Source organism: Pseudopipra pipra, chromosome 24 (assembly GCF_036250125.1).
Source record: "Pseudopipra pipra isolate bDixPip1 chromosome 24, bDixPip1.hap1, whole genome shotgun sequence".
NCBI classification, from domain to species: domain Eukaryota; kingdom Metazoa; phylum Chordata; class Aves; order Passeriformes; family Pipridae; genus Pseudopipra; species Pseudopipra pipra.
The window spans coordinates 1,711,722-1,726,986 of record NC_087572.1 but is presented as its reverse complement, the minus strand read 5'-3'; the positions used below and the strand labels follow the sequence as shown (position 1 = coordinate 1,726,986).

General features: G+C 61.5%; 2 protein-coding genes across 2 annotated transcripts in view; one reads left to right on the top strand and one right to left on the bottom strand.

Annotated features, from left to right (window-relative positions):
- Positions 1–584: 584 nt before the first annotated feature.
- COL9A2 (collagen type IX alpha 2 chain) lies at positions 585–14,610 on the top strand. The gene is made up of 32 exons (XM_064635163.1): positions 585–1,397; positions 3,342–3,416; positions 4,241–4,276; positions 4,368–4,430; positions 5,246–5,299; positions 5,513–5,548; positions 5,747–5,770; positions 5,913–5,966; positions 6,276–6,329; positions 6,491–6,541; positions 6,776–6,832; positions 7,084–7,137; positions 7,419–7,472; positions 8,108–8,161; positions 8,342–8,395; positions 8,475–8,528; positions 8,679–8,732; positions 8,924–8,977; positions 9,156–9,209; positions 9,352–9,396; positions 9,519–9,572; positions 9,898–9,951; positions 10,032–10,085; positions 10,714–10,785; positions 10,869–10,904; positions 11,071–11,115; positions 11,284–11,316; positions 11,779–11,925; positions 12,814–12,868; positions 13,146–13,334; positions 13,472–13,549; positions 14,174–14,610. The coding sequence occupies exons 1-32, from the start codon at positions 1,326–1,328 to the stop codon at positions 14,377–14,379; spliced, it is 2,076 nt and encodes a 691-aa protein (XP_064491233.1). The 5' UTR covers positions 585–1,325; the 3' UTR covers positions 14,380–14,610.
- CSMD2 (CUB and Sushi multiple domains 2) overlaps positions 2,002–15,265 on the bottom strand; it is a 284,784-nt gene continuing 271,520 nt past the window's right edge. The window contains exon 73 of the transcript XR_010425057.1: positions 2,002–2,013. The gene's annotated coding sequence lies outside the window, so the exon portion shown is untranslated. The remainder of the gene's footprint in view (positions 2,014–15,265) is intronic.

The following is a 15,265-nucleotide window of genomic DNA, read 5'->3' as shown; positions in this document are numbered from 1 at the left end:
TTTGGGGAGAATGGGAGGAATTTGGGGGGAATGAGGGGAATCTGGGGGGAATGAGAGGAATCTGGGGGAATGGGGGGAATTTGGGGGGTTCAGGGGTGATGGGGCAGATTTTGAGGAGCTGAGGAGTGCAGGGGTCCTGGCTGATTTGGGAGGGCTGAGGAGGGGCGGGGGGCTACAAGGGGTGCTGGGTGTGAGTTTTTGGGGGTTGAGGGGTGCAGGAGTGCTGGGTGGAGGGGTACAGAGGTGCTGGCTATGGGGGTATAGGGAATTTTGGGGGTCTGCGTGCCGGGCTGGGACACGGGAAGAAAGACCAGGAGAGGAGATCCCAGCCCGGAGTCCCGACTGGTCCGTGTGCTGGGATGGCACCGTGCCCACTGGGGAACATGCCCAGCACTGCTCTGCCACCCCTGACCCGTTCCTGGGGGCCCTTGAGCCCCCCCAAACCCGATGAATCAGCGGCTCATTGCGGAGCCTTCGATCTCCGGGAGGAGGAGGAGGAGGAGGAAGAACTCGCCGGGATGAATCATCCCGTGTTCCCGGGAGCTGGGGGGCGGCTGCCGGCACAGGCAGGAGCTGGGGGGGGGAGCTGGGCATGGAGGGGGGTGCGTGGGGCACCCACCCCCCATGGACATCGCCCTCGTGCGCTGCCAGGGCTGTGGGGGACAGCGGGGTGACCCCCCCGGCACAGCCCCCCTTCCCCTCCCAGTGCCACACTGAGGGCATTGCTGGGGGCAGCCCCAAGGGCTGCACGGGGCTCCCAGGGGAGAATTTGGGACAGAACCCCCACCAGCACCCTCCCGGGGGTCAGAAATCCCGGCAGGAACCGGCTCCCAGTGCTGCACCCAGGCCTTGTGTGGCATCGGGATGGGGACAGCGCAGGGACACCCTGGGGGTGCCCACACACACATCCTGGCCGGGGGGTGCCCACACACACCTCCTGGCCGGGGGGTGCCCACACACACCTCCTGGCCGGGGGGTGCCCACACACACATCCTGGCCGGGGTCTCCCAGGGCAGCTCCGGCTGCAGCTCCTCGGCTCATCCCGCTCCTCTCCCAGCCCCGTGTCTGTGCCAACCCCCCTGTCACCATCGTGCCAACCTCCCTGTCACCGTCCAGCCGTGGAGGAGCCCAAAATAGCCCCGAGCTCACCTGGAGGGGGGCGGGGGGCCGAGGCTGCCGCCTGCCCTCATCCCACTGCTCCATATTAATGAGCCCCTTCCTCCTCCTCCTCCTCCTCCTCTCCTCGTCCCTCCCGGTGTCCGGCGGTGCCGAACCCGAGCTCAGCGACACGAGCCCACCCGCGCTCGGCTCCGGCCGCCTTCGCCATGGCCGGGGGTCCCTCGGTGTTCCAGCTCTGGCTCGTGCTCCAAACCTCCTGCCTCTGCCTGGCCCAGCTCGTAAGTCCTGTGCTCGATCCCGCTCCGCTCCGGGCCGGGATGGGGCTGGAGAAGGGATGGAGAGGGGCTGGATGGAGAGGGGACGGTCCCCGTCTCCCCCGTCGCAGTGCTGAGCGCCCCCGCGACTTTTGGCTTCTTTTCCCAGCACCTTTCCCTTGCTTTTCCCAGGAATGGGGGGGTTGGGAACAGCCCCCAGCCGGGACCCACCGGCCCGACCCACCCGGGACCTCTCCGTGCCAAAAGCCCCGCGGGAAGAGGGGGCTTGGAAATCTGGGACTTGTTGGCTGGACAAGCTCAGTTTTATTTTCCCCCTCCGCCCTTTCCCTCCCCAGCAGCCGCCGGATCTGCTTCCCATCACCTGGGAAAATGTCCTTCTCCTTTCCCGGGATGTGCTGCGGCTCCGGACTGAGGGGGCTGAGGGGGGTCAGACCCTCCCAGGGCTGCCCCGGGGGGGGGACACCAGCAGCAGGGGTCCTGGGGGTCCCGGTGGACACTCCGAACTCACCCAGGGGCAGGAAAAAACGGATCGGGAAGAAGGGAAGGTGTCCCCCCGCTCCTCGGGGTGAGCAGTGCAGAGGAAGAGGCAGAGTTCCTCCTGGGAGCCCACCTGGGAAAACTCTCCCTGCCTCGCAGGGATGGGGGTAAAATCTGGTTTTTAACCAGATTTCTAGAAAAGATTTTGGAAAATCTTTCCACGCGGCTCCTGTCGGCACAGTTTGGGGGGCAGCTCCCTCCTAGAACAGCCCCCCGGGATGCCCGTGGGCTCGTGGTGCCAGGGGCTGGCCAGGGGAGCGGGCTGGGGGATGTGGGAGCTGCGGGAACAAGGAACCATTTGGAAATCACTCGGGCAGGACAAAGGTGCCTTTCAGGGGCTCTCGCAGGGATCGGGACTCGCTCCCTCCCCGACCGCAGGGTTTGACCCAGGGCTCTCCTGTTCCGTGCACAAACCAGCAGCTCCCCTCACCCCTATATATTTATATTTATTATTTAAAATAACCCAGCCGGGGGGGGGCCGCGAAGGAGCCGCAGGAGTTGCAGCCCAGCCACGTCTGGTTCCCATTGCCAGGAACGCCGCGGGTTCCGTCTCCAGGACTGGAATCTCTTCCCCCCAAACTCCCCGTTAGGATAACAGAGGTTTCTTTGCAGAGTCCTCTGCAAACCTGCGGGCCGGGGCCGGGCCCCGGGAGCTCCCCCGCCGCTCCTCAATGGAGCTTTTGTGCGCAGCCGGGAGCGGGGCTGCGGGACACGGGCACCGAGCCAGCCCGGCACGGGGACAGCTCCCGCCGAGGGCCGGGGGTCCCCAACTCACCCAGGGGCTGCCGGCCCCCAAATCCTGCCAGTGCTCCCAGAAATCCCACTCTGAGCCAAGGGGGGGTCTTGGCAAGTGATGTCATCACCCCGTGGAGACCCCGCTCCGTCTGGGCAGGAGCCCCTGAGGGTGCCAGGGAAGGAGGGGGCAGAAATGGGGTAGAAATGCTGCCATCACCCCATGGAGATCCCACTCCACTGGGGCAGGAGTCCCATGGAACCAGGGCAGGAGGGGGAAGAAAAGGGGTAGGAAATGAGCAGGGCACGGGGGAGCTGGTGGTGCCAGGGAAGGAAGGGGCAGAAGTGGGGTAGAAATGCTGCCATCACCTCATGGACATCCTGCTCTGTTGGGGAAGGAGTCCCATGGAACCAGGGCAGGAGGGGGAAGAAAAGGGGTAGGAAATGAGCAGGGCAGGGGGAGCTGGTGGTGCCAGTGTGGGGGAGATGCCCTGGATTTCCCCATCCACGCCCTGGCCGGGGGGCACAGTGAGGATCCCGCAGAGCTGGGCCGGCCTGGGGGGCTCCCTCCATCCCGGTGGGTCCCCAGCACACACCAGAGGCTCCCACTGTCCCCCAGCATGTCCCGGGGTGCCTCTGCTCCTTCCTGATGTGGATCCCATCCCTCTTCCCTCCTAGAGAGGGCCACCGGGCCAGCCCGGCCCGAGAGGGCCCCCCGGTCCCCCAGGAGTGCCGGGAGCGGACGGGATTGACGTGAGTAACCGGGAACCTGAGGGAGGCAGGGAGGGAGGGAGGGAGGGGAGCCGCGGGACAAAGAGGGACATTGTGTGGGGCGGAGGCTCGGCCAGGGCAGGGGATGCCGGTGCCGTGGGATTCCTGCTCCGTGCGAGTCCCGCTGCTCCTGGGCTGCGGCACACGGAGCATCCCCGGCTTCTCCTGCAGCCCCGGGCAGCAAAGGGGGCACAGGGAGCACAGCTCGGGCACTGAGGGCTCCATCTCCAGCCACAGCTGCCTCCCGAGCACCTTGGAAATTGGGGGCTGAAGTGGTTTTTGAGGGGGTTTGGGTGTTCCTCTGTCTGGGCAGCAGAGGATGCTCTGGGGGGCGGCTGCAGGGTCAGCCCAGAGGTGCCCAGTGAGGGGGGGGGGCAGGGGGGCTGGTGGGGAGCAGGACACCCCAGTGGGGTGCCCTCAGAGCGGTGATGTGGCCAAGGGCTGTGCTGGGGGGGCTGTGGCTCCAGATCCTCCCCGGGCCGTGGAGTGGGGGCCCGAACAGAGGGGAGATCTGTGAGCCAGCAGAACGTGCCCTTTCTCTGGGATGTGCCCCCAGGTGTTATTTTAGTGCTATTTATACCCAGAACAGCCACAACCTCCCCCCCCAACCCAGCACAGCCCTCCCGAAACCCCAACACAACCCACTCTTCCCAACCCCAGCCCCATCCCAATTCCCCACCTGGCTGTGGAATCCAGCATCCCAGCTGGATTGAGCCCCCCTCTGGCTTGAGGAGGGGGACAAGGATGCTGAGCCCCCCACCCTGGGGGGTGACAGGTCCCTTTTACAACCTCCTTCCTCTCCCCAGGGTGACAAAGGCCCTGCTGGAGCCCCGGGCTCCCCGGTGAGTACCCGCCCTCCCCCCAGCTCCCCGCTGCTCCCCCTCCTCCCAGAGGAGCTCCTTCCATCCTGCCCCTTCCTCTTCTCTCTTCAAGGGTGTCAAGGGGGACCCCGGAGCCCCCGGCCCTGATGGACCCCCAGGGAAGCCGGGCATCGACGTGAGTACCCACCCCCTGTCCCCCCGGGGGGTCCCTGCCCGCAGCAAACTTCTCTTACCGTGTCTGTCCCACATCAGAACAGGCCAAAATCCCTTCCTGCAGGAGCTGGAAGCAGCTTTGGAATCACAGCAGAGCCCGGGCAGGGCTGGTGCCCCCCCCTCCCACTGCCTGGGCACCCAAAAGCACATCCCCCTGCACCCCAGGCAGGGCAGAGCTGTGCCAGGGGAGCACGGACACCTTGGGCATGGAAAGGCTTTTCCTTATCCTTTGCTGCTGCTGCTGCCCTGTGCCCTCACTGAGCTCTTGTTTCCTCCAGAACAAACCTGGAGCAATCCCATGTCCCCCCCTGGCACCCATGAGGTGGCATCGGTGACAACACCACTGTCCCCTCCCTGGCATGAGCAGAGTCACCACAAAGTGGTGGCAGAAAGGGGACAGAGCTGTCACCTCCCCCTGCCTGGCTGCTGGGATGGGTCAGTCCCATGCCCAGGTCCCCTGGGTTGGGTCTCAGGGGTGTGTGATGGGTGCCCAGGGAGGGCTGGATGGGCTCCTGCCCCATGCCCAGGTCAGTGCCAGGGACTTACCTCCTGATCAGAGGGAATCCCAAACTGCAGAGTCCTCTTCTGTGCCTCTGATGGCCCTTCATGAATCCTTGGGGGTTTAGTTATTCTTCAATAATAAATGAATAGAGAGATAACTGTCACTGTGAGCATGGATTATTCATCCAGCTGGATCTGCCTGCAAAGGGATTCAGCTCCTTCCATGGGAACAACCCCAGGGGCTGGGAATAACCTCTGGGATCTCTCCTCTTGCAGGGCCTGACAGGAGCAAAAGGGGAGCCAGGACCCATCGGAGCACCAGGAATTAAAGTGAGTGAGGGGCTGCTCTGGGGCAGCTGCTCCAGGCTCCCACTTTCCTTGGCTCCCACCTTCCCCTCTCGGAGCCAGCAGGGACCAGGAACTGGGGATGGAGGCTCTGGCAGTGAGGGGGCACCAGGGCTGGGGGAGGGAGGGGGGATTTTAGCAGCTGCCAGAGCAGACCCACCTGTTTCTGCTTCTGACTTTCCTCCTCTGCCTTGGCAGGGCCAGCCTGGACTTCCAGGACCTCCAGGGCTCCCTGTGAGTATCTGCTGCTCCCACGGGTGCAGGGGATGCACCCACTGCTGTCACATGTGGGATGGGGGCAGAGCAGGACCGTCCCCAGCCCCCCCAGCTGCCCCCTGGGTGGTGCTGTGGCATCACCCTGCTGGGGACACGGATCCTGCAGGGTCTGGGGGGGTGGGGAATTCAGACCAACCCTCTTTCTCCCTCTTGCAGGGCCCTTCTCTGCCAGGACCACCCGTGAGTGCCACACTGGGGGGTTGGGGGGATGGCCAGGGATCCTGCCTGGAATTGTGCTGGGAGAGCTCAAATCCCAGCATGCCCAAAGGGAGGCCTGGGGTGTGACCTCTCTCACTCAGGGAATGTTTGTCTTCTCCTTAAGGGGCTTCCAGGCCAAGTGGGGCTTCCTGGAGAGATCGGGGTGCTGGGACCCAAGGTGAGGAGTCAGGAGGGAACATGGGAAAACCTCCCCTCCCTACCCCAGGATCTGCCCCTCTGCACTTCAGGGCTCCTGGGACAAACAGGGATGATCCTGGAATGTGGGAGGGTGGGACAGTGGGGCTGGAGGGGTGGCAGTTCTGTGCCACCAGCCGGGTCCCCTGGTGCCATCCACCCGGGGATGTCCCCGTTCCTGCTGTGACATCCTGGCTCTCCAGGTCTCCATCACCCCTCTCCACCCCAGCTCTGGAAGCACCTGCCACCTCCCCAGCCCTGAATCTCCTTTCCTGGGTCTGTTCTTTCCCAGGGTGACCCTGGACCCGACGGCCCCCGGGGCCCCCCAGGCCCTCCAGGGAAACCCGTGAGTACCCCCCAGCCACCAACACCTTCTGCACGAGGGAGAAGCTTCCCCCAGGCTCAGCCCTGGCTCTGGGGCCAGAACCTGGGCTCTGCCACACCCCTCCCTCCTGGGCAATCATCCTGATACCAACCCAGGGATGCTGATGGTCTCCTTCCCTCCAGGGCCTCCCAGGACACATCCAAGGACTGGAGGAAGGCAGCGCTGATATCCTGGTGAGCTGCCATGGTCTCATCCCTCCAGCAGGGCTCTGCAGGGCCCTGGAACGCAGCCCTCCCTGGAATTCTGTCCCTGGGGAGGAGCAGGGTCCCCAGCACAGCTGGGGTGTGAGCAGGGGGTCCCCTGTGTCACCGCTCCCACGTGGCACAGGAGCCCGTCCTTCCCAGCACGGCTTCTCCACAACCTCCAGGTCCTTCCCCAACTCACCCTGTGCTTCTTCTTCCCCCCAGTGCCCGACCAGCTGCCCCCCAGGTCCCAAGGGCCCCCAGGGACTGCAGGGACTGAAGGTAAGAGAGCCCTGGAGCTGCTGGGGTGGAACAGGGACTGTCACCTCCAGCAGGTTGTGGCAGAGTGGAGGATCCACCCTTTCCTGGGTGTGGGACCCCATGCCAAAGCCCCAGTCCCAGCCCTGCCACTGCCTCAGGAAGCTCCAGTGGGCACCCCAGGGTGGGCTGAGGTGGGCAGGGGGGCTCTCAGGACGCTGCCACAGCCCTGCTGCTCTGCCAGGGGTGCTCACGATCTTCTTGTTCCCCCGCAGGGACACAGAGGCCGCCCCGGTGCCCTCGGGGAGCCCGGCAGGCAGGGGGGGCAGGTGAGTTCCCAGCACATCCAGGTGTCCCTGGGGCCTCTGGAGGAGCAGGGGATGGACCCAGGGGGAGAAAGGGGGGGAAAAAAGGAAGAAAAGAGGTGGGAGAGGAAGGCGGGAAATCCAGGGCTGGGAGAGGGAGGGGGACAGGGTGGTCTTCCCAAGGTGGCTTCCCGGGCAGGGACACCTTCCCCATCCCCTGCTGGGTCCCAAGGGAGGGGGTCTTGTGTCCCCAGGGCAGTTTGTACCCCCACTGCCCCCCAACACTCAGTTCTCTCCCTGCCCAGGGCCCCAAGGGCGACGTCGGTGCCTCTGGAGAACAAGGAGTCCCCGGCCCGCCGGTAACACACTCCCCCCTCTCTGCTCCTCCACCCCCCCAGAGCCCCAAAAACTGGGGGTGCCCACTTTGTGCTTGGCCCCAGACACTGGGGAGGTGACACCAGTGTGTCCCACATAGCCCTGGGGCTGCAGCAAAGCCTTCCTCCCACCCATCTCCCTCCTCCTCCCAGGGTGTCACCATCTCTCCCAACAGAGACCTCGGCTGCTACCAGGGATAACTCCTGGGCCAGGACAAACCTCTCTGTGCCCTGAGCCCCCCTCACCCACCTGAAAGGGGGGGTGCAGCCCCAGCTCACGGCAGGGCCAGGGGGGATTAAAGCTGCAGGAGCTCCCTGAGCGCTTTGAAGATGAAAAGCAATTAATGGGCTGAGCCCTGGGTCCAGGGAAGGGCAGAACTGCTTTGAAGCAGAGCTTTGGCAGGGCAAGAGACTCCAGTTTGGGCCCGTTGGTGTGATGGAATCGACAGCTGGAAAAGCACCTGCTGGGGGGCTGCAGGATTAGGAGGGGCTGGAACCCCCCGGGTTTGGCCAAACGGGCTGATTCCCAACCCCGGGGGTTGCTGGAATTGCAGCCTCCCCCTGGGCTGCTCCAGGGGGGCTTCCCAGCTAAACTGGAACTGTGCTTCCCTTCCCCACAGGGACCTCAGGGCCCCAGGGGGTACCCCGGGATGGCAGGACCCAAGGGCGAGACGGTGAGTGCTGCTGGGGGGCTGGGGGGGCCCAAATTCCAGGGCAGTGATTCCCAGGCTGGAGGCGCTTCCCGGGACTGTCACCAGCACATTGGGCTGCCTCGGGGAGCTGGACCTGCCTCCTGCAGGGTGGGGCTGGGGGTTGGGGTGCCAGGCATTGACCCCCCTGTGCTCTCTTTGCAGGGCCCTGCTGGGTACAAGGGCATGGTGGGGTCTGTTGGAGCAGCTGGGCGGCCGGTGAGTGCCCCCCAACCCCACCCCGGGGGCTCAGGGACCCCCCAGTTCCCTGCTCAGCTCTTGCCTTTCTCCTCTGCAGGGCAGGGAAGGCCCCAAGGGACCACCCGGGGACCCCGGTGAGAAGGGAGAGCTGGTAGGTGACCCCCCCAGTGCCAGTGTCCCTGTGCCCCACGTGGAGAGGGGCTCTGCCCAGGGTGTCCTCCATGGGCATCTCCTCCCTCTGCCAGCCCCACCCTCTGCCCCAGGGGCACACTGACCTGACACTTGCCCTCTCCTGCTCCAGGGTGGCCGTGGCATCAGGGGACCCCAGGGAGACATCGGCCCCAAGGGGGAGAATGTGAGTACAGCTGGTGGCACCTGTGCCAGGGCTGGGAACGAGCCTCTTCTGGCAAGAAGATCCCTCTGTGTCCCACGCTGTGTCCTTGCACCCTGGCAGGGCTGAAGCTTTCCCTTCTCACCTCTTTTTGTCCCCCCACGAGCCTTTCAGGTGGGACAGAGGTGACCCAGTGACTCTCCCCCCTGTCGCAGGGTCTGCCGGGCATCGATGGCAAGGATGGCACCCCGGGTATCCCGGGGGTGAAGGTGAGCAGGGGCAGGTGCTGCCTGTGCTGGCACAGGGCACGGACACACCCTGTTCCTCGTGCTGGGAATAACAGGGATGGCAGGTGGGATAAGCTCCCAGCCCCTGGCTCCACTGCTGGCTGGTGGAGAGTGGCAGTGCCCCCCCAGACCACCCGTGACACCCTCTGTGCCCTCCCAGGGCAGCGTGGGACAGGCCGGACGCCCGGGAACGCCGGGACACCGGGGACAAGCTGTGAGTGTCGGGGGACCCCCAAACTGGGCTGGCACCCCCTCCCCTGTGGAGTGACACCCCTATCCCGGGTGGTGCCAGCGCCCAGCAGGGACGCTGCTGGCAGTGCTGTGCCCAGGGTTTGAGCCCAGCTTGGTTTCCCCAGGGCTTGCCAGGCCAGCCGGGAAGCAAAGGTGGCCCGGGAGACAAGGTGGGTGACCCCCCCCCCCCGAGCACCCACTGTGACCCCACAGCTGCTGTGCCCTCAGCCTTGGCCCCACGCTGTCCCTGAGCCACCCCTGCTGTCCCTGAGCCTCCTCTGTCTCCCCACAGGGTGAAGTGGGTGCCCGTGGCCAGCCCGGTGTCACCGGTGCCCCAGGGCAGCTTGTAAGTACAGAATGTCACCATGGCCCCCCTGGGCACAGCCTGAGGGCTGCTCTCTCTCTCTTTTTCTCTCTCTTTTTCTCTCCCTCTCTCTCTTTTCCCTGTTTCCTGTCAAACCAAAAGCATTACTGGGCAGTTTTATCCCCCCTCTGCCCCTCACGGGGTCACTGCTCCAGCCCTGTGTCCATCACCTCCTCGGCCACCCGTGGCTGCAGGGGACACGGCCACGGCCCTGGGGAAGGATGTGATGCCCAGGGATGTGATGCCCAGGGATGTGATGCCCAGGGATGCCCGAGAAGTGCCCTGGGTGTTTGTGTCTCTGTTTCAGGGGGAGCCCGGCCCTCGGGGCGAGCAGGGCCCAGAGGGTGTCCCTGGGCTGAAGGTGAGTGGGGGGCACTGGGGGGGGGCTCTGGCTGTGCCAGGAGCTGCCCCTGACTGTGCCCTTTTCCTGGGTGTCCACAGGGCGACCGGGGTGAGCGTGGCCTCGTGGGGCCCCCGGGGGAGCAGGGCAGAGTGGTGAGTTGTGCCCACGGCAGGGCTGGGGCACTGGGGGGGCTCAGCCCGGGGGTCTGGGGGCTCTGCCATGGATGCTGAGCCCTGAGGGGTCAGTGGGACACAGCTGGAGCTCGCCTTTGATCCAGCCTGGGCTCAATCCCGTGCCCATCCCGCTGGGTCTGGCTGCCCCAGGGGGAGGGATTAACCCGGGGCAAACAGCTCAGGGATTAGTGGTGCTGGGACCACGCTGGGTTTGCAGCCCCAGCAGGGACAGGAATTTCCTCCCAGCCCAGCAAGGGAGGGGAGAGGCTGCCTGGGCCCTCTGGGAGGCTTTCTCAGGGTGGAAAAATAGCCCCAAAATGACCTTTGTCCCTTTTCCTGGGGACAGGATCCCATCCCTGGATGATTCCCCCTCTTGGCACAGCCTGGGTGGAGGCTCCTCCGTCATTCTCTGCCCCACTCCCCCTCAGAACCTGGATTCAGGGGAGGTTGGGATGCTGGGGGGGCAGCCAGAGCCGCTGGAGGGAATTGGGAGCTGCTCATGCAACCCATGGCCTTGGGGAGGATGCTCTGATAGGGGAGGAAGGTCCTTCCTTTGCCTCTTCTCACTCATTTTTCCCTTTTTCCCCCGTGTTCCCTTGATTCCCAGGGGCCGAAGGGCGAGCAGGGCCATCCAGGGATCCCGGGACCCCAAGGCTTGCCAGGAGTCAAAGGAGACAAGGTGAGTGCTCTGCCTGCTCAGGGCAGAGCTGGGGCTCAGGGAACGTGCCCTGAGCTGGGCTGATCCCCCTCTCCTTTCTCCAGGGCTCCCCAGGGAAAACTGGCCCCAAAGGCAGCGTTGTGAGTACATCCCCCCCTGCCCGTGTCTGACAGGGCTGGCTCCAAGCACCTTCTCCACAATTCCCTCACGTCCCCACGGAACTCACCGTGTCCAAAGGGGGGTTCTCCTGCAGAGGGGGTGGCTCCTGGGGGGGAAGGTTCATCTCTCCTGTCGCTTTTCCTCTAGGGAGACCCCGGTGTCCACGGCCTCGCTGGGCTGAAGGGAGAGAAGGTGGGTCCTGGCATGGGGTGGAGGTGGCTCCCTGTCCCTGGGGGGTCTCCTGCCCAGCACGTTCCCACAGCAGCACACCCCAGGGGGGTCCACGTGCATCCCCCCAAGCTGCCTCTCCAGGGTCCTGCTCCCTCCCCATCACCTTTCCTGTGTCCTCTGTCCCCACAGGGTGAATCCGGAGAGCCGGGGCCAAAGGGACAGGTGAGTCCTGGGGGGGTTTGGGGGCCAAAGGGACAGGTGAGTCCCGGGGGGGTTTGGGGGCCAAAGGGACAGGTGAGTCCCGGGGGGGTTTGGGGGCCAAAGGGACAGGTGAGTCCCGGGGGGGTTTGGGGACCAAAGGGACAGGTGAGTCCCGGGGGGTTTGGGGACCAAAGGGACAGGTGAGTCCTGGGGGGGTTTGGGGACCAAAGGGACAGATGAGTCCTGGGGGGGTTTGGGGCCAGGGGGGCTCGGAGGGACCCTCAGCCCCAGCTGACCCTCCTGCTGCTCCCTGGAGCTGCCTCGTGCTGCACACGGGTGGCCTGAGGGAGTATTTTCCCTGGACTGGGCTGCAGTGACCACGCTCAGCCCTGGATCAGGGCTCAGCCCTCCCTGCAGGGCTTGATATGAGGGATCTTTGGGGTGCAGGGCTGAGCTCCTGAGGCTTCTCTCCCTCCCTTGCAGCAAGGCATCCAGGGCGACCTGGGCTTCCCTGGCCCCTCGGGGGACGCAGGAGCACCGGGGGTGAGGGGCTACCCCGGCCCCCCCGGCCCACGGGGGCTGCTGGGGGAGCGTGGAGTGCCAGGGATGCCCGGCCAGAGGGGCCTGGCGGTGAGTACCCCCTGCCCCACACCCCCCTCACCTCCTGCCACCACCAGCTCCTCCAGTCCCGCAGGGGAATTGGCCTCTGAACCTTTTCTTCCCACCCGAGTCCTCTGGGAAGGGGCTGCTGTTCCAGTCAGGGGCTGCCTGATTGATATATTGATATAGTTATAATATAAAATACTACAATATTTATAGTATTATTATATATAATTATAGACATCATATATATTATAATTATAAATTATATATTATTAAATAATATATAATATATATAATTATATATTATATATAATTTCTAGTTATATATAATTATATAATTATAATGTAATTATAATATAATTAAATATCATTACTAAATATTATATATTATGTATAATAGATTTAATTATTTTATATTGTATATTATATATTATAATATATATTATATATTATTATAAATATTTACAATATTTATAATAATATTTATATTTATAATGCAAAAATAAATATTGATACGTTTATAATATAAATATATTATCATTATCACAATCATCATCATAATTATATATATAATATATAATATATTAATAATATATATAAATATATATAAACCATCCAGCAGTGGGTTTAGCTCCAATGTGGTCTTTGCAGCCTTCCTGGGGTCGGGATTTTTCTGTATAAACCTCATTTTAGGCTCAAAAACGTGGCTGCAGGAAGTTAATGCCACGAGCAGCGGGCACGGTGTGAGCTGAGCCTGGAGCACTTGGACAGGATGGAAAAGAGAAGGGTGGGAAGGTGCTGCTGGGTGCAGGGGGTGCTCAGGACAGGGGCTGGGGCTGGGAATGGCTCTGGGGGAGCAGGGGGGGACAGAAGGAGCGATGTCCCTTCATGGCCTGTCCCTCCTGTGCCCGGCAGGGCCGGGACGCCGGGGACCAGCACATCGTCGACGTGGTGCTGAAGATGCTGCAAGGTGAGGGGGGAGCAGGGCACTGCCAGCCAGGTGGCAGCCAGCCCATCCCACCCATCCCACCCTACCCCATCCCACCCATCCCATCCCTCCCCATCCATCCCATCCCACCCCATCCATCCCATCCCACCCCATCCCATCCCACCCCATCCCATCCCATCCATCCCAACCCACCCCATCCCATCCCATCCATCCCACCCCATCCCATCCCATCCATCCCACCCCACCCCACCCCATCTCATCCCATCCCACCCCACACTGGCCTCCCTCTGCCCCACAGAGCAGCTGGCGGAGGTCGCCGTCAGTGCCAAGAGAGCTGCCCTGGGGGGAGTCGGTGCCATGGGACCCCCTGGCCCCCCTGGGCCCCCAGGGCCTCCTGGTGAGCAGGGCCCACACGGCCCCATGGGCCCCCGAGGTGTCCCCGGGATCCTGGGAGCTGCCGGGCAGATCGGCAACGCGGGACCTAAAGGTGGGTCCAAAACTCCTCCTCTGCCCCCTCCACCCCTGAGCAGGGGCAGCCCCCCATCCCTCCCATCCCTCCCATCCCATCCACTGCCTGGTATTCCCGTGGCTCCATCAATTCCCTCCCTCCCTCTCTTTCCCCAGGGAAGCGAGGAGAGAAGGGCGAGCGGGGAGAAGTTGGCCGTGGCCACCCAGGAATGCCAGGTCCCCCCGGGATCCCAGGTGAGCCCCTCTGGATGCCCCTTGCTGGTGGGATGCTGAGCCCAGGAGTGGCTCTGAACCCTGTGGTCCATCCTGCAAAACCAGCCCAGGTTCATCCCCTAAACCTCCTCTCTGCAGCACCCTTTTCTCCCTCCTCACTCTGTTTGTGGGGTCATCCTGGCAAGGGTCAAATCCCAAATCCCAGCCCAGGGAGACCCAGCACAGCGTTCTCCTCCCTCCCCTTTGCTGCCCAGCAAAGCATTTTGCCATATGGATCCTTATCTCCTCGACAGGAAAAGGGGAAATGGATTCAAACTGGAAAAATAGTAGGTTTGGGTGGGATCTTGGGAAAAAATCCCTCCCTGTGAGGGTGGGGAGGCCCTGGCACAGGTTGCCCAGAGAAGCTGTGGCTGCCCCATCCCTGGGAGTGTCCAGGGCCAGGTTGGAGCAACCTGGGACAGTGGAAGGTGTGGGGGTGGAACGAGATGACCCTCAATATCCCTTCCACCCCAAGCCATTCCACGATTCTCCAAGTGTCCTCCCCTCACCCCTTTCCTGTCCCCCCTCTTGCTCTGCCAACACATCCCCCCCTCCCCTGCAGCGTCTCCCCAACCCCAGCGCCCCCAAACCCCGTTCCCATTCCAGGTCTCCCCGGCATTCCCGGCCACGCCCTGGATGGCAAAGCGGGCGAGCGGGGCCTGCCGGGCGCCCCGGGCGAGGCTGGCAAGCCGGGACTGCCCGGGCCCACGGGACTGCCCGGGTTCTGTGAGCCAGCTGCCTGCCTGGGAGCCTCGGCCTACGCCGCCGCCCGCCTGGCAGAGCCGGGCACCGTCAAGGGCCCCCTGTACTGAGGGGCAGCACCAGGAGAGACCACGACACTGCAAACCCCCAGGGAGACCCCCCTCCCCTCCCTCCAGCAGCCAGGGTGGGAAGCACATCCCTGGGAATTCCATCCGGGCTGGGAAGAACCCCAATCCCACGGCTCGGGAGCGGTGGAGGAGAAAGAGTCGCCTCCAGTGCCACCCTTGGGGTTTGTTCCCTGTGCCCCTTCCCCAGAGAAATAAATTGTCTTTTATACAAACCCTCTCGCTCTGTTATGTCCTGCTTGGTGCTGAATGGGCTCATTGAAATTTCCTTTTTTTTTTTTAATTTTTAAATTTTTAAAAAATTTTTAAAATTTTTTTAAATTTAAAAAAAAAATTAAATTTAATTTTTTTTAAAAATTAATTTTTAAATTTTTAAAATTTAAATTTTTAAATTTTTTAAAATTTAAATTTAAAAAAATTAAAATTAAATTTTTAATTTTTTTTTAAATTTAATTTTTTAAATTTTTTTGAATATAAATTTAAACAAAATTAAATTTAAATTTTTAAAAAATTTTTTCTAAATTTTTTTCAATTTAATTTTTAATTTTTAAAAAATTAATTTTTAATTTTTAATTTTTTAAATTTTAATTTTTAATTTTTTAAATTTTTAAATTTTAATTTTTAAAGCCCTCCCCCCCCCCCCTTTTCCAAATTGTGGTTTGGTTATTTAAGGCACTTCCCACATCCAGGCCTCGTTCAGCGCCGGGCACTCACAGAGCTGTAAATCTTTGTAAAATAGGATTATTTTATGAACTGTGAGTAGAAAACCACCGACTTTTTTACTAAAAACGGACAATAAAAAACCAAGATGGATGGTTAAGAATTGAAATGTGTTGATTTCTTTGAATCAAACCAAGACTATACCGGGGGG

Coding starts and splice junctions, on each gene's coding strand:
- COL9A2 (XM_064635163.1), top strand. CDS start 1,326: ATGGCCGGGGGTCCCTCGGTGTTCCAGCTCTGGCTCGTGCTCCAAACC. Junction 6,542..6,775: donor AAGGCAGCGCTGATATCCTG/GTGAGCTGCCAT, acceptor TCTTCCCCCCAG/TGCCCGACCAGCTGCCCCCC. Junction 9,397..9,518: donor AAGGTGGCCCGGGAGACAAG/GTGGGTGACCCC, acceptor GTCTCCCCACAG/GGTGAAGTGGGTGCCCGTGG.